At 34.9% G+C, this 20,138-nt stretch overlaps 1 protein-coding gene across 7 annotated transcripts in view; it reads left to right on the plus strand.

Annotated features, from left to right (window-relative positions):
• The window catches only part of SCAF8 (SR-related CTD associated factor 8), a 220,414-nt gene that overhangs the window by 55,626 nt on the left and 144,650 nt on the right, over window positions 1-20,138 (plus strand). For 6 of the 7 annotated variants that reach the window (XR_004380172.1, XM_032836416.1, XM_032836412.1 and 3 more), the window contains 8 exons: window positions 553-632; window positions 2,373-2,490; window positions 8,636-8,767; window positions 9,029-9,141; window positions 10,648-10,841; window positions 14,196-14,296; window positions 16,643-16,756; window positions 18,216-18,372. Coding sequence is in view for 6 of the 7 variants with exons in the window: in XM_032836416.1 (XP_032692307.1) it covers window positions 553-632; window positions 2,373-2,490; window positions 8,636-8,767; window positions 9,029-9,141; window positions 10,648-10,841; window positions 14,196-14,296; window positions 16,643-16,756; window positions 18,216-18,372 (1,009 nt within the window). In the remaining variant the exon portion in view is untranslated. The remainder of the gene's footprint in view (window positions 1-552; window positions 633-2,372; window positions 2,491-8,635; window positions 8,768-9,028; window positions 9,142-10,647; window positions 10,842-14,195; window positions 14,297-16,642; window positions 16,757-18,215; window positions 18,373-20,138) is intronic. The other variant, XM_032836413.1, reaches the window with a different exon arrangement.

Below are 20,138 nucleotides of genomic sequence, written 5' to 3' on the forward strand. Positions count from 1 at the left end.
CTCAGTCAGTTAAGCATCCAACTTTTGATATCAGCTCAGGTCTTGATCTCAGGGTTGTGAGTTCAAGCCTTACATTGGGCTCCCTACTGGGCATGGAGCCTACTTTAAAAAAAAAAATAGCTAAACCACATAAAAAAACCTTTAAATTGATCCTTGGGAAGACAGTTGACCATCCTAAGAAGAGAAATGTACTAGGAATAGATCCACTGATTACAGATCTAGATGTTTTTTTTTAATCAAGCTTTATTACTATTGGCAAGCCATTTAATTATTTTAATCCCATCTTCTCTTCTGTAGAGCATTAGTATTTATCCTGTATTGTGATTTGTTTTGTTATATAAGGCAGTGTACATCAAAGTACTTTAAAGATTCACTCAAATGCTTTATTATAGCATAGCATAAAATTGTATAAAACATTTATGTATTAATGTGATAGAGGTAAATTAATGGGATGACATTGACATTCAGAATAGCATTTGTTACTTATTTTTGTGTGAAGCACCTTTTAATTTGTCTTTTTCTCCCCCCCCCCCCCCCCCGCCCCCGACTTAGAAGTTGATGGATAGGTTTGATTTTGGGGAAGATTCTGAGCATAGTGAAGAACCCAAAAAGGAAATTTCAGCCTCTCAACTGTAAGAATTGTTTTTTTTTTTTCTTTATTTCCATAATTTTTTCCATTATTATTATAAACATTGGATGGGACATTGCTGTCTGAACTACCAAGTATACTTTGAATAAGTTGGGATAAAATTTCAGGCTGTTGAGTTCTAACGTTCCAGAAAGATGGTTAGAGTTGCTGTCTTGTTGCCTCCCTATTTATTTTGGCTCCTTTCTCAGATCTTTGCAAATATTTGGGATATATCAAAATTTTTTATAGGAGAATTAGTAGATGTTGATATAGTTGTGATATTTTCTATATCTGTATTAGGCATTTTATTCAATTGTATGAATATTTGAAATAATAGGAAAGAGGCTTGCTTCTAGTGTCAGTGTCCACTTCTAGGAATTCTCCTGAATTCTGGGAGTGAATCCTACTAATCAGAAGTAAGGATTGGGACTGTAGGGATTTTGTTTTTTTCAAAGATAATGGTGTGTACATTTTTATTTAGATCAGTGATTTTCTTTTCCCAAGCAGTTCTGTGTAGCCTTAGGTTCTTGCAGGTTTGAGAAAGGACCAGTGGGGGAGAGGATGTTGGAGAATGGGGGCGTGGCAGGAGGGAGGATGGAGGATGATGAATGGAGGGAATGCCTCTGGGAATCGTGTTTCAAGCAGAGCCCATTAATTTATATATTGGGATAATAGGTCTTAAAATGTATTTATATAATACAGAAAATACATACGTCCTTTTGGTAAAGAGATTTTACTTGAAAAATTAAAATCTAATACTTTGGATTATGATTTACGAAGTTAGAGGAGAAACATTTGAGATTGTGTAGATCAGTGTCCTGAACAACGTTAAGAATCTCCTTTAATGGTTCTGATAGGGTATTTTTATAATGTTTTAATGCCTTCTATGATGACAAGTTAAATAATCTTTGTTATTGAATCCTGCTTGATTTACTTTATACACACTGATCCGTTTTGCATTCTGAAGCAAGGAAACAAATTTGCTCCATTATCTTTTGAGACCTAGCCTTTACAATATTTGAAGTTAGGTATCATTCTTCCCCTTAGGTTTATTTGCTCCAGATGAAGTACACTTTTTTTCAACTGTTTCAAGACTTCTCACCATCCTGATTGCCCCTTTTGGGATGCCCTCTTTTTTGTTCATGTCTTACCTTGTGGCACCCAGAATTCCAGGTGTATTCCAGGTGTGAATTTCCCAGAGTATAGTTAAATTATTATTTCCTCTTATCTAAGTACTGTTTCTGTTAACATACCTAATAATGTGAATGCTTTTCTAAAGAAAGCAGATTAGTTTTGTAAAGTTTATGGTCAATTACAATTGTTGATTTCACATGTACTGATTGATAGACCATTTCTCCCACTATCTTATAGTTAGAGAAGGAGTTAAAGTGACAATGTTTAGATACTTTTAACTGTTTTTATATGTTTCATTGAAATTTTCTTAAAGTGCTCTAATGTAAAAAATACTAATTTATATGTATTTAATAGTATGAGACCATAATAACAGATCTTCTATCAGAGTATCTTTAACATGTTATCCACCTGTTGAAAGATTATTGGAGAGTATCTTTCTCTTTTAACATATTAATGTTCTGAGGTATTCCATTTTCTGTTACTATTTCAAAAGTAAACATTGTAGTGGAGTCTGTTTCATTTAATTGGCATGGGGGAGGTTGAAAATCAGTTATTTTTGTATTATCTTTACTGTGTTTTAAAATATATTTCTACTTGTTTTTCCTTCTAGTTCTCATGTTTCAGAATCTGTGAACAATTCCATTTTTCATCAGATAGCTGAACAACTACAGCAGCAAAACCTTGAACATCTCAGACAGCAGCTCCTAGAACAGCAACAGCCTCAAAAGGTTTATAACTCCATCTTGTGGTCTTTAGTGTTATTGCTATCTACATTCTATAAAGTGGTGTTTCTCAAGCATGGTGATTTTTCTTCAGTTCTAGTACTAGGAAGATCAGCCTTTTCAGAACATTTACAGTCGTTTCTGTTACCAGCATGTGTTCTGGATATATACATGTGCTTGGTACACTAGCAGTGGAGAACAGAAAACAGAGGTGGTGTTTCGGTATTACAGCTTAAAACTCCATGTGCTTTTCTTCACTCAGTTCCCTATCAAGCAAGGTCAAGACAATTTTGCTTTTCTTGAGAGTGATGATGGCAAAATAGATTACTCCTTTAATTAGGCTGCTGCTGTGTGCAGGAAGTTTAGGAGGCTTGCATTACATTTAATGCTATGAGATAGCATTTTGACTTTCATTGTACTGTAATGAAATTAAACATCCATTGCAAAACTGTATAGCTAATCAGATGTATTATTAGTCTTAAGACACACTGTTATTTTTTTACATATAATTTTTTTTAAAGATTTTATTTATTTATTTGACAGAGAGAGAGAGAGAGATCACAAGTAGGCGGGGAAGCAGGCTCCCTCCTGAACAGAGAGCCCGATGTGGGGCTTTGATCCCAGGACCCTGAGATCATGACCTGAGCCGAAGGCAGAGGCTTAACCCACTGAGCCACCTAGGCGCTCCAAGACACACTGTTATTTTATGTACAGCTAAGAATTTTTAATCACTTCAAAAGTACATCTTACAGAGTTAAAAGAACCTTAATAAATTACAGGGATGATAATGTGTGAAGAAGAATCATACTTTAGAATTGATAAAATTTGTCAAACTTCAAAGGCAGGGTTAATCCATTACAAAGCCTGTTTTTCCTCCATTTGAGAAATACTTGCATGTATGAACTGTTTAGAACATGAGTGTTTTCAAATTCCGCCCAATCACACTTCTTCCTTATATCTAAAACTTTACTAAGTCATACTCCAAACATTTTTAGAGTATGAGCAGTGCGTTGGTAGGCAAATGATATATACACAGATGAACACAGGTGAACAAAAAAGCATCTGGCCTCAAATAATCTCTTCTCTAATGGAGCATGTACATCTGTATGAACACAGGGAAGAATTCTAGTTACTGTAATAGAGGTACAGGTGAAGAACAGTGGAAGTAAAGGAGAAAAGTTATTTTAGTTTAGAGGGATAACAAACCTTGGACACTGCTGGGGTCTGAACTTTCCCTTTTAAATCAAATAGTAAGGAAATGATATTAATGGTATTTGCTAAGGTTGGAACATATACTTGTATTATGAAAATGGAATTCTGTATCTTGTTTTGAAGGAATAATTTTGATAGAAATGGTTGGAGTAGATACATCTACTACTACAATATTTCATGTCAGGCAGATATATCTGCATGAGAATTCAGGAACTTTAAAGGTAGAGCACAATGTAGAACATTTGGACGTTGTTTAAAGAAAAACACAAATTGTAAATCAATGAAAAGAAACAAGTTGTCAGTCATGTAATTAAAAAACCACAGAGCTGTTAAGAGAGGCAAGGGCAGTTATGATGGAAGAGGTTATCCAGTGGCAGATTTGTCCATTTGTAAATGTGGCGATTTTAATTGTCTTAGTTTCAGTTTCCCTTCAGGAGTTGTAGAAGAAGTGGTAAAATCAAAGTAGTATTCTTAAAATTAACACCAAATTATTGAAGTGAAAATTCCTAGGAACTTGAGAGAACATTTTTCTTTTTGTTCTTTTTTGTTCTTTAAATTCAGTTAGCCAAAATATAATACAGCATTAGTTTCAGATGTAGAGTTCAGGAATTTGTCAGTTACACGTAACACCCATTGCTCATCTCATCATGTGCCCTCCTTAATGCCTGTCACTCAGTTACCCCAGCCCCTCACCCACCTCCCCTCCAGCAACTCTCATTCCCATATATTTCCATATATTCCCATAATATTCCCATAATTAGGAATTGCTCATGGTTGGTTTGCATCTCTCATTTCTTCCCATTCCATTTTTCAGGGTTATTCTGTCTTAAGAATCTCACCAACCAAAGAAAAATAGAGCTCTGGTCTTAGTTAATACATAATCTCAAAATTTTAAGAAAATTAGATCCTTTTGAAAGAATTACATGTTGTTAAAAGCTTTTTGTTGTTCAAAAGTGAGTGTTGAAAAAAGGGAGTAGTGAAAGAAAAGCAACTTTTCTAATAAATCAGGTAGATGGTGTTCAAAACCTGTGACAAATTTTCGGTTGGAAAGTAGTGTATCAGAGGGTAACCATTAAATTTAATAAATTGTGTAATTGTCTCTACCAAACCAGTTGCTTTCATATGATGAAGATAAGGTGAAATAATGCAGAAAAATGAAGCATTTTTGTTTACCAGTGAGCTCCTTATGACCACCTAAAAGTTCTTAGGGTGTCTTAAAGGAATGGGATTGCCAGTGGCACCCTACTCATTGCAGCCCTGACCACACCTGCATGTGAGTTGATATCTAGTATCCCTAACAATAGAAAACCACTGAAAATGGAGCACTTCAAGGAGTGGCTGAATTATGAAGGGAGTAATAGTCCTGTTGGAAGGAGAATGATTGCCCTTGTCTGAAGTAAGTTCTAGTTCATGATATTGATAATTGTTTTATCAGGATATTCAAAAGATGTCAGGAAAGCTATAGCTCAAAATAACTGATAATGAAAATGGTAGGACTCATAAAAAGGGCTTTTGAAAGAATGTTAGGAATAGAAAGATTGTGGAAGGTATAGCCACTTAATAATGAGGAGCTATCATATGTAACTTACTTTGATTCAGTATTTTTTTTATATAGGAGTATATAATGGAAAGAGTAGAATTGAACATGATAAAACCTAAGATGGGTGATAATATTAAGAGCCTTGAGTTGCTTTAAGTGATTTGATATCTCGGCTCACATAAATCACATTTCATGGTACTGCAATTGTAGGATTATGGCCTAGCATGTGTGAATTTCAGTAAGGCTTTCAACAGTGTTTCTTGTCACTTATACAGAAAAAAATGGAGGAACATGGGTCTATAACTGATCAAAACGTGACACTTCATGAGTGTTAATCCAACTTTGAAAGAAGCCTCTGCTAGCTGCTGTTACCCTTCTATTTTTTCAGTATTTTATTCAGTATTCAGTGTTCTGTCTTCTGTTTTTTCAGTATTGATGCTTTACATGAGGACATGATCGAAGAAACTAGAAGTGTATCCCAGGATATATACTAAGGATGTATACCAGTGTATCAGTAAAGCTGTCATTTGCCACCTGGGTCCAATGGATCCTTTTAAAATATATGTGAAGTCATCTCACAGATAGTTTACAGAAGTGAGACTAAAAGAGATAGGGGGATATACTTGATGAGCAGTTTTAATTTACATAATTGAAATGTAGTCAACATTTTTGTGTCCATTAAATTCAAATGTCACACATTCTTTTAGCAAAATAGAACAGTCTGGGTTCTTGTTGCAAAATACTGCAAGATAAAGTCCTTCCTATTAACTGACTAAGTGGATGGAAAGACCCGGTTTTTGTCCCTAGAGACACATTTTTCTGCCATCAGTTTTGGGAGTTTGAGAAATATATTTAGGTTATGATCATCTGAAAACTCATAGTTCATTTAGGTATTAAACTAATACCTAATCATTGGAATCTAGAATGCTATTCCTTTTTGCATAATGTTCTACTATTTTGTTTACTAATTATGAAATATATTCCTGTGTCAGTTTTCTTCTCCTTACCATTATGTACAGAAATGGAAAAATCTATTCAACTATGTTCCCAGGAAAGCATAAAGCAGACTACAAAGATAGTGTCTCCGGCCTTATTTTTACTTTCTTGAAATATACAGTATTTTTGGTAATGCAGTACAACTGGGTGATGATTTTATTTCACTACTGAATCACCCTTCTAGGCAATTACATTCCTTTTTCTTTTTTGTATTATTTTAGTCTTTCTTGAAATAATTGGGAATAATCAATGGATAATAACAGAATTATTCTTGGGATGATGAAATAGCAAAATGTTTCAGTATTTAAGATAATAAGACCTCTAAAATCTCACAACGTGTCTTAGATACAGCAGAGGGTCCAATGGACCTAATGCTAATTGCAAGGTAATAGGATAATTTTTAGTTGAATTTTTATTTTTATTTTAATAGTTATTTTTTTGAGAGAGAGCCCATGCACGTGACTGCACAGAGGGAACAGAGGGAGAGGGGCAGAAAGTCCTAAGCAGACTTTGCACTTCTGTGGAGCCCAGAGTGGGGGCTTACCTCAAAACCCTGAGATCATGACCTAAGCAGAAGTCAAGAGTTGGTTGCTTAACTGACTGTGCGACCCTGGCATCTCTTAGTTGAATTTTGAAGTAAATTTTCTCTTTGTTTTTCAGAAGATCTCTAAGAAAGAATAAAGCTTAAAAAAAAAAAAAAAAAGGCAAAGGATAAAGGTCATGAAATTACAGTCTTTCCAAAGGGGTAACACTCAAATACTAAAATTAATTGCAGTGGATCTTGGTTGGTTATACCAAGAATTAACCATTAAATAGGAAAATAAGGGTAAAAAACAAGGGTGGGGGGGAATATGAAGCTTAAGATAAATGGAGAAGTAAGAAAAATATGATGTGAAGAATATATGCATACTAACTTGAGGACCAGTTAGATTCCAGATGGAGCTTTCTGTGTTAAGAATTCTGTTGTTACTATACTTTTAAAGATGTAAGCCAGGATTTTGCTTAAAATGTGTTTGGTTTGTTTGGGAAGAGTGGTTGCTTACTGATGTTTTGGCCAGCACTGTGGCATGTAATAGTTGTTTCACAGAAGTCTTTTCTACTTTAGCTTTTCATTTATTTCTAAACCTTGAAAATGTTACTTATTCTTAGAGAACCTGTTCCTTTATAAAGTGAGAAACTTGGAACAGTTCTTTAAATGCTCTTTTTGGCTCTTAATTTTTATGCTTTTTCTTTCAGATAGATGTCATTAGAATAAGAATTTAAAAATCTTACTGAGATACATAACTAATGTATATAACATTGTGATTTGATACATTTATATATTGCAATAAGCTAACACTTCTCTCATGTCCTAAAACTATCATTTTTTTGTGGTGGGAACAGTTAGCTCTAGTCTCTTAACAACTTTGAAGTTTATAATATTGTTGTCTGTAGTCACTGTGCTTTACAGATAAAGAGACTGAATTTCACAATTCAAGTAACTTGTTCACAATCACAGAGTTTGTAACAAGCGACTAGTATTTTTTAGTTACTCTTCCCTGTTAATTATTTTAGTATCTCCCAGCTTGTGTACTACCAGTAACTCTTTTTATTAATCTTGAACACCTGCAAAGATGTTTTAGAAAAGTTTATGTGGGAAGACGTTTTCATAATTAGTTTTCTTATTTTTAGTTAACACCATAGTATATGCAGTTGTTAAATTGGATTCAGACTATTAAATATCACATAAGTAGTATGACTATATCAAGTTGCTATACATCTAGTCCCAGCAAAAAAAAAGAGGGGGGAGTTTCAAATTTTAAGCGTTTCTTTAATTAGTCTTCATTGCTTAACTCTTACTAGTTTCTGAAATATATTCCATATTTCAGAGTACTTCCTAATACAGGTTGAGAAAGCCCAAACTGAGAACTGTTTACTAGATCAGTTAATTTGATGATGATATTTAAGCTTTGTTTTGCCTCTACACATTAATGTATGACTTAGTTCTTTAAAGTACTTTCACATTAAAAGTATTATAGTATTTTATAAAAATGCTGATTGCCGTTGAAATTCTAGATTCATTTAACTTAGTGCTGTTATATATTTTTTATGATGTAATACCTTTATTCTTGGAAGTATAATGATTATATTTTCCACAATTAAAAATTTATTTGAAGAGCTACTTGATCTTACCCTTCTAATTGAGCCTTCTCCCTCTTTTATAGAGGTGTCCCATGCTCTTAAGTAAACTTGGATTTGTATAAAAGTGTGATTTGAGATTGATTATAGATGATTTAATGTGGGATTTCTGTATGTGTTGGGCTCCTTTTTAAAACTTTAATTGTGACGTTTGCATGTTTAAATTCTGTTGTAATAATATGCATGATTTCTTAATGTTTGTGTGTTTGTATACATTCTCAATAGGCAACCCCTCAGGATAGTCAGGAGGGAACATTTGGATCAGAGCATTCCGCCTCACCATCACAAGGGAGCAGTCAGCAGCACTTCCTTGAACCTGAAGCAAATTTGGATGATTCTATAGATATTCAGCAACAGGTAAAAAGTTAATGTTTTTCTAGGTCATACATTCTAAATTATTTAGAGGAAAATATTATAAAATATGGTAAATGTTTTTATTTTATGTAAAATACTTTATTTTTATGCAAAATAATGATAATGTCCTAAATTTTTCCTCACACTTAAGGTCTATACTGACCATGTTACTTAATATTAGGCATTAATGCTGCTATGGTGAATATTTTGTAAGGCAGAATTTTAAGTATATATTACATCTCAATAAGCCATTTTATTTTCAAGGATATGGATATTGATGAAGGGCAAGATGGAGTGGAAGAGGAGATCTTTGAACAAGAAGCAAAGAAAGTGGCTGTTCGCTCAAGATCAAGAACACATTCACGATCTCGTTCAAGGTTCTACAATAATATTTAAGAGTAGCTGTGTGTGAACTTTTAAAAGTGGGCTCTCTGTCTTTATATCAAGATTAAAGGAATGTTTTTCTTAAGGTGACATACTGTCCAGAAAGAAGTAATTCACAATTTCAAAAACAGAAGAATTCTTTGTCTTCTTTTAATTGGGTATATCTGTGGCCATTATTTGAATAATATACATTAATTGTAGCCAATTAACCATATAATAAGACTTGGATTTGGGATTATACCAGATTTTAGTTAATAATATTATGATTATAGGCAGCTTAGGATACTATTGCCTCTGAAAACTGTTCAGTCAAGCTATAGAGGAACAGTGTTAGAAATTCTATTGTATTTCTTAGATTTTATTTCATCTTATAATAATACCAAAAGTGATCATAAAAATAAAACTACAAGAATTTTTTTATAAATATTAAGCATAGTATCAGATTATTATAAAGTACATCTTACAGTTTTCTTTGTTAACTTTTCAACATGGCTAAATCTCATTAATGTACATGTTGTTCAAATTTGAGTTGAGGTTTCCTTAACCTGGTAATTCTCATGTAGTTTATATATATTGTATTTGCTACAAATTGTCTTAAAACTTTAAGTCATTAGTCTTTAATATTAATATAACCTATTTTCTGCGTGTAAATATCCCTGAAAATCTGAGCAGTATATGCTGGAAGAAGGGCAGTATCTTTGATGACTTATTAGTCATTTCTTACTTGTTTCAAGAAGTTACTTGTATTTACTTCTTGTGATTGAGAGCCTGTGAGTTCTGCTCTCTATAAACCCATCTCAGCTCAGTGAGTAATCTAGCCAAAGCAAATACAGTGTTAGAGCTAAAATCTTAACAGCTTCTTTGTCTTAACAAACCTCCTTATTAAGCATTTTGAAGCAGTACAGTGATGAATGGTTGACAGGAAAAGAAGAAACTTTCAGCAACACCTGTATTTAAAGTCAAGCACTTTGAAATTTTAGAAGTTGAAAACTTACAAGCAGAATTCTTTAGTGGTCTAATGCCCTTGTTGGAAACATTCTCTGTTTCCTAATTTTAAGAATATAGTGTCTTTATCACCTAAGGATTTTTTAATTTTCTTTAGTCTTTCATTCTTATTCTTGACTCTTTCTTGAAAAATGAGTTGGAGGACACTAAAGAAAAGAAAGTAAGGATTACTGGATAGAATCTTACTGGATTCTACTTACTGGATAGAATCTGATTCTCTTCTTCCTGGTATCAGTACGAATCATTGCAAACAAACATCTATTACAGTATGGGCTTGAGCAATACATAGGTTTGAGAAAATGCATGTTTGATACTTCATTCTGCTTAAACATTTTTTAAGAGGTAGTTAAATATAAAACAACCTTTTGTGTGTGTGTGTATATGTGTGTGTCCCCCCCACGCCTTTACCTGTAAGTGAGAAGTTTGACAGAAGAATAATATTGTTGTTAGAAGTAAAATAAGATCTTTTTTTTTTTTTTTTTTTTTTTTTGTAGATCACCCAGAAAACGAAGGTCTCGGTCACGGTCTGGTTCTCGAAAACGTAAACACAGAAAGCGATCACGCTCACGCTCAAGAGAAAGAAAGAGGAAGTCATCACGTTCATACTCAAGTGAAAGGAGAGCGAGAGAAAGGGAGAAAGAACGACAGAAGAAGGGATTACCTCCAATTAGATCTAAAACATTAAGTGGTAAGTGACATAATTTTACAAATTTTTGGTTTCAACAGATGTTAAAATCATTAACTGCTAGAGTCAACTGTATTTTTAGACCAAGAAATTGAAAAGTAGTTTAGTAAATGAATAATTTTATCTTTGGTTTTTGTTAAGTGATAGAGGAGAAAAGAAAAAGGAAGAACAGGTTCTTATGAAACACTAAGATCATTGAGAGTTGATTTTTTTTTTAAACGCAAATTGGAAAATACAGAACTTGACTTATATTAAGTGGACTAGGCCTACTGTCTCTTACATAGACACTGTGGTTTCTATTCAGAGCGTCATAGCCAAGTTTGACCACCAGGTCTGGGGAATAATTATTGAAGGAAGCATATAGATTTTAAAGCTAATTGTAAATTTACTGGTTTGGCACCAAGAGAGAGATTCCCGTTGTACAAACTTTCCCTCCTTTATATGTTAATTGGTAATGTATAATTAGAACAAATTTGTTAATAGTGAGAGTTTGAAGGAGAGTTTACTCTGCAGGAATGTAAGTAGTACCAGATTATTTCTGAAGGATTTCTGGTGAGTTATGATTTCTAAGGTGAACAGACATACTGCACAGGAGCAAAGTGCGTAAAATGGGGTGAAATGTCATTCTTTGCCAAGAGCTGAACACTGATCAGGTTGTCTAATTTCTGAAAGTCTCCTAATAAACTCTTTCTGCTATGGAGATAGATAAATAATTGGTATAATTATACTGCTGAATCATCCTGGATACCCAGGCTTATAATTAAAGGCAACATCCAGCCTCTTACTAAGTTCTGGCATTTTCAGCAGGCTGTGGCTATCTTTCCAGAATCTTACCTGATTGTGAGAGCCAGTGCTAATTTAATAATGTTGATATTCCTAAGTCTGAAAATTTGTTTCTCTCCTTAGGGTGAGAGACCAAATTCAAACATTTTAGTGCTATCTGATAAAGAAGTAACATCAAAGATCTGACCATAAAATCTATGCTGTGCCTCCCTTCTCATGATACCATTAGGACATACAGAATCACCCGTTTTAGGATAGGGCTTTTATGTGGAGTCTCTTCCATTTAGTTCCTCACTTAACTTACCATATTATAGCTGCCACCTTTTACATAGTTATCCACCATGGAGTTTATTTCCTGTTGCTGTGGGTTTTTTCATGAGTCAAACACCATAAAAAGAAAATTCAGAAAGCACATAAGAAAATACAGTGAAAGTATATCCCTCATTATTTGCCTCAAAACTCTCCTTACTCCAAAGCAATTTCGTGTGGCCCCATTGCATTTTAAACACATAAGGTAGTATTTCCCTACATTGGTTCTTTGAACACAAGAGTATTCATGAGTAGTGCAGTGGATATGAAACATCAGCAAGCAGTAATATTCTAGGAATCAGTGTCCGTCCGACGTCGTTGTCGTCGTCGTTGTCGTGCGTCGTGTGCACCCCCTCCACCGGCCGTGGAATGGGGGAGATTCATTATTGCTTTCTGGGTTTTAAAAAAAAAAAGTTCTCTGTGAGAAAAATTGTGGAGAGACTACCTTGAAACAGTAGGGGAAACATGGAACATATTTTAGGAAGATTAAAGCAGCTGTGATGTGGTAGAAAGAATAATGAAGTGGTGGGACCTATTGTGAAAGAGGTCTAAAAATTTGCTGAGGGTTTGTGGTAGGTTGAATAGTGGTCCTCAGGACCAAAGATGTTCATAGCCAAATTATTGGAACTTGTAAATACGTCACATCACATGGTGTGATTAATCAGGATTTTGGTGTGGGAAGATTAACTTGGGTTATCCAGAACAGCTCAGTGTAATCCAGGGGTCCTTCCTTATAAGAGAGAAACAAGAGGGTCAGAGGGAAAAGGTGATGTGAAGATGGAAGAAAGATGAAGATGGGTAAATGCTCCACTGTTGGCTTTGAAGATTGAAGTTGGGGTCATGAGCCAAGGAATGTAGGCAGTTTGCCAAGGAAACAAATTCTCCCCTAAGAGTGTCCAGAAAGAATGCAAGCTTGTTGATCCATTTTAGACCTCCACAACTGTAAGAGAATATGTTTTTTTGTTCTAAGCTACTAAGTTTGTGGTATTTTGTTACAGCAATAGAGTAAAAGTAATATATTGTACTTTGAGACTTTGGTTGAATATTAAAGTATATGTACATAGGGTGAGACTGTGTGAGGCAAAGAACAAATAGGGTAAGAACATTACAGCGAATCTGTTGGTTGAATGATTTTTTTTTTTTTAAGATTTTATTTATTTATTTGGCAGACAGAGATCACAAGTAGGTAGAGAGGCAGGCAGAGAGAGAGAGGAGGAATCAGGCTCCCTGCTGAGCAGAGAGCCCAATGTGGGACTGGATCCCAGGACCCTGGAATCATGGCCCCAGGCAGAGGCAGAGGCTTTAACCCACCGAGCCACCCAGGTGCCCTGGTTGAATGATTCTTAAAACTAACACAGGTCTGGAAGACCTTTGAATTAAAACCAGCTGGAGTAGAGAAACCTGGTTGAAAAACCTTCGTTCTGTAGAGATCTTGCAGTAGTCACTAGTGTGGGGTTAAATTAGCTCTAGAAAAAAACCTGCTGGAGGCCTGCCCCATAATGGATAAAAGAGCATCAAAAGGATGGAAACTTTGTCTTTAAAAATGACATTGATGTAAATCTAGACTTACTAAACTCCGCAAATGTATCAGCTGTTGTTAATATTTTGCAAGTGTTTTCGGGAAAAGAAAATGTTGCTGGAGTCATGAACTGTACAGCTTAAAGTGGGCGACAGGTCTTATGTGTAGGTTTGTTTGTTAAAGAGAAGTACTTCCTGCAGTTAAAATATCTTTTAAGTTTTTCATGAAAACAAGGAGTTCAAATTTAGCCTTTTCCCCCCATGTATCCCCATGCACATTATTTAAGAATAAGGTGCTGTTTTCAGATTTAACTGTTGATTAGGAGGAAACATCCACTTAATCATTCCATCACAGAGGATTAAAGGTGCAGAGATAGGATTATAGTGAAAAGTGTTTTTGTGACTTTGTTGCATATTAGAATTACCTACAGAATTTTAAATTCCCAATTTCCAACCTGTTGTACCCCATAGCCCTTCATCTTTTAGGGTGAGACCCAGGTATCCATAGGTGCTTATAGTATGCAGCCAAGCTTGAGATCAGGTAACACACAAGAGGTTGAATTTGCAGTAGGTGTAGATGAACATCTGAGATTTTAGTTCATTTTAAGCATAACAGATAAAAATGTCACCTAAGTGTTTTAAATATCCAGCTTAAATCTTATTTATTAGTGCTTTTTCTTCAGCTGCTTGAAAGAAATAGCTGTGTCTGTGTGATTTAGGTCATTTGTCTCTTTAATGTCTTGACAGTATGTAGTACTACTTTGTGGGTTGGTCAGGTGGATAAGAAGGCGACCCAGCAAGATTTAACCAATCTGTTTGAAGAGTTTGGACAAATTGAATCCATTAATGTAAGTATCCCCTCTTATACCATAGTTTAAGGTTAAAAATACACATAGAGAGGATTATCAGTCAAAGAGTCACTTTGGTTCCTAATGAGCCCAGTAGAGTATCTGCCTTTAATAACGTACATCCTTATAAGGATTATTTGACTTAAATCATTTCTGTATTTATTTCTGCTCCTGTTACTCTCCTTAATTAATTTTTCTTTTTTAGTGGAATTCTAATGAAATATTCTTAGGGGTGTTACAGCAGTATAGCTAGCACTTGGTTCCTAAAGGCATCTAGTGTTTGGGTTAGCAGAAACCCTATCTGTGACCTATTTTAGTTACTACCCCCCCTTTTTTTGTAATGAAAATGAGGAAACTGAGTCCCAGAGAATTGTAATCACCTACACATGAGTACATAGATAGTAGTGGAGACACAATAGGACTTGGGGTCCCAGTCTTTTTACCAGTCCCCTTGCTCCTCTCGCCATCTCTCCCTCTCTCAAGAGGAGAGAGAAAAACAGTGACAAGAAAATCTGTCTTTGACTTTTGAGTTTGAACTTGAGTGCAACTCTTTCACTCCTCAGCTTGATTTTTTTCAGCACTTTTGCTCCATCCAGTCTCCTTTGAACATTTTCTTCTTCCTGAAGGTCTGTTTCCCCCCACTGTTTCCCCCCACTTAGCTAAAACTAAGTCATGGAATGTTTTATAGAAATTTGTTTCAGAAGCCTAATTCATTAACCCTATGAATTTATTCGCTGTTGTTATACTTTTCTGTCTGTTTGGACTTTCATCATTTTTTTACCAGGAAATTGGCTGCTTTTCCTTTCTAATCTTAGATCCTTACATGACCAAACTTGACTTTTCCTTATTAATAAGAGCACTCTTCTTTGAGTTGTTTGACCATTTCGTATACTACTTTCAACCATACATGATCTCATTGGAACCTCACAAGAAGCTGCTTAAGTAATTCCCATTGCTTTTTACCAGTGAGGAAACTCAGTGATTTGCCTGAGTTGCACAGACAATAAATAGTTGATTGGTTGAGTGTTTCAACTTGGGAGTTTTATATTCCTCTCCCTACACTAGGAGTATGCTGTAAGCTTTCCTTACTCTTTTGTCTTTTAAAATTTCATCTGTCAAAACATAAATTATCTGCCAGAGTCCTTGATTGATCATATAACCTCTGAATTTTTTTTCTTATTTTCCCCTACCTGAGATGTCAGAAATGTGTTGACAGTTGAAAGAATAGGGATGCCCAAGATCATTGTCTTTAAATTCTTATGAGAGTGCCACAATTTACAAGGTGATTCTAATGCAAAGTCAGGAATCACTGCTCAGGATGGATCCTGAATCCAGGTAGCATTTGGATTGTCCTATTACTTGTGACATTTTTGGCCTTTGTTCTGTAGTCATTTGGGCATTAGTTTGCCTCTTCTGTATTACCTTTTAAGAGCATAGTACTTACAAATAGTAGGTACTGAGTTATTTTGTGAACTGAAATGTATTGAATGGCTAATGATAAAATCCAGAATTTGAAAATTTGATGGAAAATTTATAAACCTTTCACTTGGTTTGGGGGAGTTTGAGGACTGAGTAAAAAGTCCATTTGATTTAGCACTTAGGGGGTCATTAGTAAGTTGGAAGACAATTTTTCAGTGCATTGATTAAGAGTTGGGTCTATATTGCAGAAGAGAAAGAAATGTGTAGGGGGTTAGACTTCTTTTTTGAGAAGTTTGGTATTCAAGTTTTGGAAACTAGCTTGACGTGAACTCTGAGTGAAAGCGAAAACACTAAGGCTGTTTTCCTATTTGTTTTAAAAGCTTTGTCCGGAAGCACTTGGGCAAAATTAAGTTTTGTATAGTGAAGCTTTAGTGTCACCATTCGTTGTAGATTATAGATTTTATATTAAGGATAAGATACTTCCCCCAAACAAAAATCTTTCTCACGTTACTCAGCATGACACTTGGAAAAATTGAAATACTTTCAATTATTTGAATAAATTATAGGCTTTCAAATATGTTGGCCATGCAGTATTGGTCTCTTTTTATCTGGTTGTATTGTATACATGTCTTTTTTACACTTTTTGTTATAGTATATATTGTATATTAGACAAACTTTGATTGACATATGATATTCACGATTTTGCTTATGTTATGACGTAGAATGAGACCCAACCAAATTTTGAATTCTTTTTAAACTAAGTAATTAGTTGTACATGGATAATACCAATAAACAGCCAAAGAAAGAAAAGGGAAAAACCATTGAGTCTTACTAGTCTAAGTGATCTGTTTCATTAAAACCATAAAATAATGTCAGAATGAATGCCTTCATGTTTACTGTTTCTAAAGAAAAAAATTTTTTTAATAGATGATTCCTCCCAGGGGCTGTGCTTACGTCTGCATGGTTCATCGACAAGATGCTTTTCGGGCTCTTCAGAAACTTAGTTCCGGATCATATAAAATTGGGTCCAAGGTCATTAAGGTGAGATTGGAGGGGAGGGACCCATGCTCTTCTTTTATTGGATTATTAGAATGTTCCTGTATTTGATACATCTTCTTTTTTAATGTTAAGGAAAAACCTCTAGAAAAGCTTATTATTTCAGTATTGTTGAGTTACAGAATTAGAAATAGGTAAAAATAGTAACTAAAACTTTAGTCAGATGATTCTTTGAAATCACACTTACAGTTCTCTTGTTCAACCAGGGCACCATTTTATGAGTAGAACTTTCTTTACAAATTCTTTTTCCTTTTCTTTCACTCTTTTCTCCTCCTTCTCTTTCCTTCCTCTCCTCTCCTCTCTTCTCTTCTCCTTTCCTTTCTTTCTTTCATTTTTAAGCGACTTCCACACCCAGTGTATGGGGCTCAAACCTATAACCCGGAGATCAAGAGTTGCATGCTCCACCAGCTGAGCCAGCCAGATACCCCAATAAGCTTATCTTTTATTCACTACTTTCTCCTAATGCTTCCTGATTTATACCACTTAAGTATATTATTATTTCCTCCTTTTTAACATCTTATGTTGTACAACCCAGGCCGCTGTGAAGGGTTTATTAATAAGTATATTTTTGTTTTCCTCTTAATCTTTAAACTGAGTGTTTATTGTATATTTCAAACATATTATTGTATATAAATATATTATTGTATATTTCAAACATTGTAGTTTATTTGTATATTGTATATTTATTTATTTTTACTTCTTGTGACTAATTTACATTTTATTTCTGCACTTGAAGATAATTTATTTCATCAGTTTCTGCAACTGAGTTAAAAACTTAAAAAAAAAAATACTTCCAAGGTAGACAGTGTTTGGGTCATTTCATGGCAGAGTTTCCTCTGTGTGAAGTGTCTTCTTTCCATGACTACCAAGATGCTGTTTAAATTATGATAACTACTTTAATTATTACTAATGTAGGTTGACATTTTTATGGTGAAAAGTAGATTGGGATTGTTTTGGAAGTGTGTTTTTTAGTTTTAGTAAAAAGTGAAAATAAATCCCATGTTATAAATGGTGTTGCTATCTAATGCAGGCTTTATTTTAAAAACAAAAACAGGAGATAACATGGAAAAACTTGGCTACTCTTATTTTTCTAGCATCAAGTGATGCTTTGCTTGTTAGCTAATTATTTTTTTATTTTTTTAAAGATTTTATTTGTTATATTTGTCAGAGAGAGACAGAGTGCACAGGCAGGCAAAGTGGCAGGCAGAGGCAGAGGGAGAAGCAGGCTCCCTGCCAAGCAAGGAGCCTGATGTGGAGCTCGATCCTAGGACACTAGGATCATGACCCAAAGTGAAGGCAGCCGCTTAACTGACTGAGCCACCCAGGCATCCCTGTCCAAATAATTTTATTTGTATTTACATTATTTGCATATAATTTTGAACATTTTATCTGGTGTTTAACTGTATACTTGAACTTTCTGTTTTCTTCTCTTCATTCCTAATAGATTGCTTGGGCTTTAAACAAAGGTGTAAAAACAGAATATAAACAATTCTGGGATGTGGATCTTGGAGTTACATATATACCATGGGAGAAAGTTAAAGTGGATGACTTGGAAGGTTTTGCAGAAGGAGGCATGATTGACCAGGAAACTGTAAATACTGGTAAGAACACTAAAGGTAGTTTAAAAAAACTATGCTTAAAAAGTTGTAATTGATGAGAGTTGTGCATGATAAGGTGAACTGTACTTATTTTATTTCCTGGATTCTATGCCCCAAAAAGAGGAAAAGAAAAACAAAACACTGCCATTTCCAGTATATATGCTTAATGTGTCTTATTTCCTGAGTGTCAAAGTATAGTGTTTTAGAAGTCTGTAAATGTAGCATTTTTCCTGCACGTCTTTTAAGAAGTTCTGCTGTTTCAGAGAAAGAGTTCTGTATATGGAGACTTTTTTTTTTTTTTTTTAATTTGACAGAGCAAGAGAGGGAACACAAGCAGGGGGAGTGGGAGAGGGAGAAGCAGGCTTCCTGCTAAACAGGGAGCCGGATGCAGGCTCAGTCCCAGGACTCTGGGCTCATGCTTAATGACTGAGCCACCCAGGTGTTCTTGTGGAGACTTTTAAATTAAATATTTCAGTTACTTGAGTTTAAATAAGAACTGGGAACGTAAGAAGTTTTTTTGAAGGACTTCTCGATTATTTTGGTTAGTATCCATGTGGTGAATGGCAGGTAGAATCTTAGTTTAGGGAGCTGTACTTCCGGTCATGCAGTTCTAGAATGCTTAGAACCAAATGATCATCTGGCCTATTTTTTTAAATTTGTGTTTTTATTTTTAAAATAAAATAAAAACAGTTATAGGGACGCCTGGGTGGCTCAGTTGGTTGAGCGGCTGCCTTCGGCTCGGGTCGTGATCCCAGCGTCCTGGGATCGAGTCCCACATCGGGCTCCCTGCTCAGCAGGGAGCCTGCTTCTCCCTCTGCCTCTGCTGCCACTCTCTCTGCCTGTGCTCGCTCTGACAAGAAAATAAAATAAAAATACCAGTTATAAATTGACAAAATAGTTAGCATTTATAACCCGTAAGAAATCTTAAAATGGATACTTGGAAAATAATTGAAATGTGGTATATAGCTTATTTCTTCACATCTTAGCTTTTTTTCAACAGCAGTTGAATAGTTGCAACAGAGAACATGTTCCTGGAAAGTCTAAAATACTTAGTATAGGGAAAGTTTGCCAACCTGTGTTTCCAGTGGAAAGAAACAGACAATAAACAAAATGGATAAACTCTATAATATTTCTAGGTTGCTAAGTTCTAAGAAGAAAAATCAGGGAAAAGAGGACAGTATGGGTGTGGAGCTGTTGCAGTTTTACGTGAAGAAGATGTAATGGAGAGAGTGATATTTGAAGGAGTGAGACATACAGCTCTCTGGAGAAAGCATTCTATAGAGAAGGAAGAGTATGTGCAAAGTCTGTTCAAAAATTATGAGACCAGTATGATTTGACCAAAGTTAGCAAGGAATGAGGAGTAGGAGATAAAGTCAGGTGTACAGAAGACAGAACCATATAACCCTCTTATTAGTCATAATAATGACTTTGATCTTTACTCTGAGGGCGGTGGAGAACCATTAGAAGAACCATGAGCTTCTTTGTTCTATTTTTGCATAGTTGTGTTTTCAGAAAGATTTTTCTTTGTTGGGTTAATACTTTTCCTTGTCGGTCTCCCCTTGAACCTTGTGACACAATATAAAGTAAGATTTGGTCCTCCTATATCAGACAGCCTTTGAGATAATATCTATGATATCTTCTAATTATTTTAGTATCTTTCATTTGTGTCTTGTGTCATGCTTCTTTGGACTCCTTAGTATTCTCATCAGACTTAACCTGGCACCTATAGTTGTGGCCACATCTTAAAGATCTGCCAAGGTAGATGAAGG

Source organism: Lontra canadensis, unplaced genomic scaffold (assembly GCF_010015895.1).
Source record: "Lontra canadensis isolate GAN:19392208 unplaced genomic scaffold, GSC_riverotter_1.0 scaffold92, whole genome shotgun sequence".
Taxonomy (NCBI): domain Eukaryota; kingdom Metazoa; phylum Chordata; class Mammalia; order Carnivora; family Mustelidae; genus Lontra; species Lontra canadensis.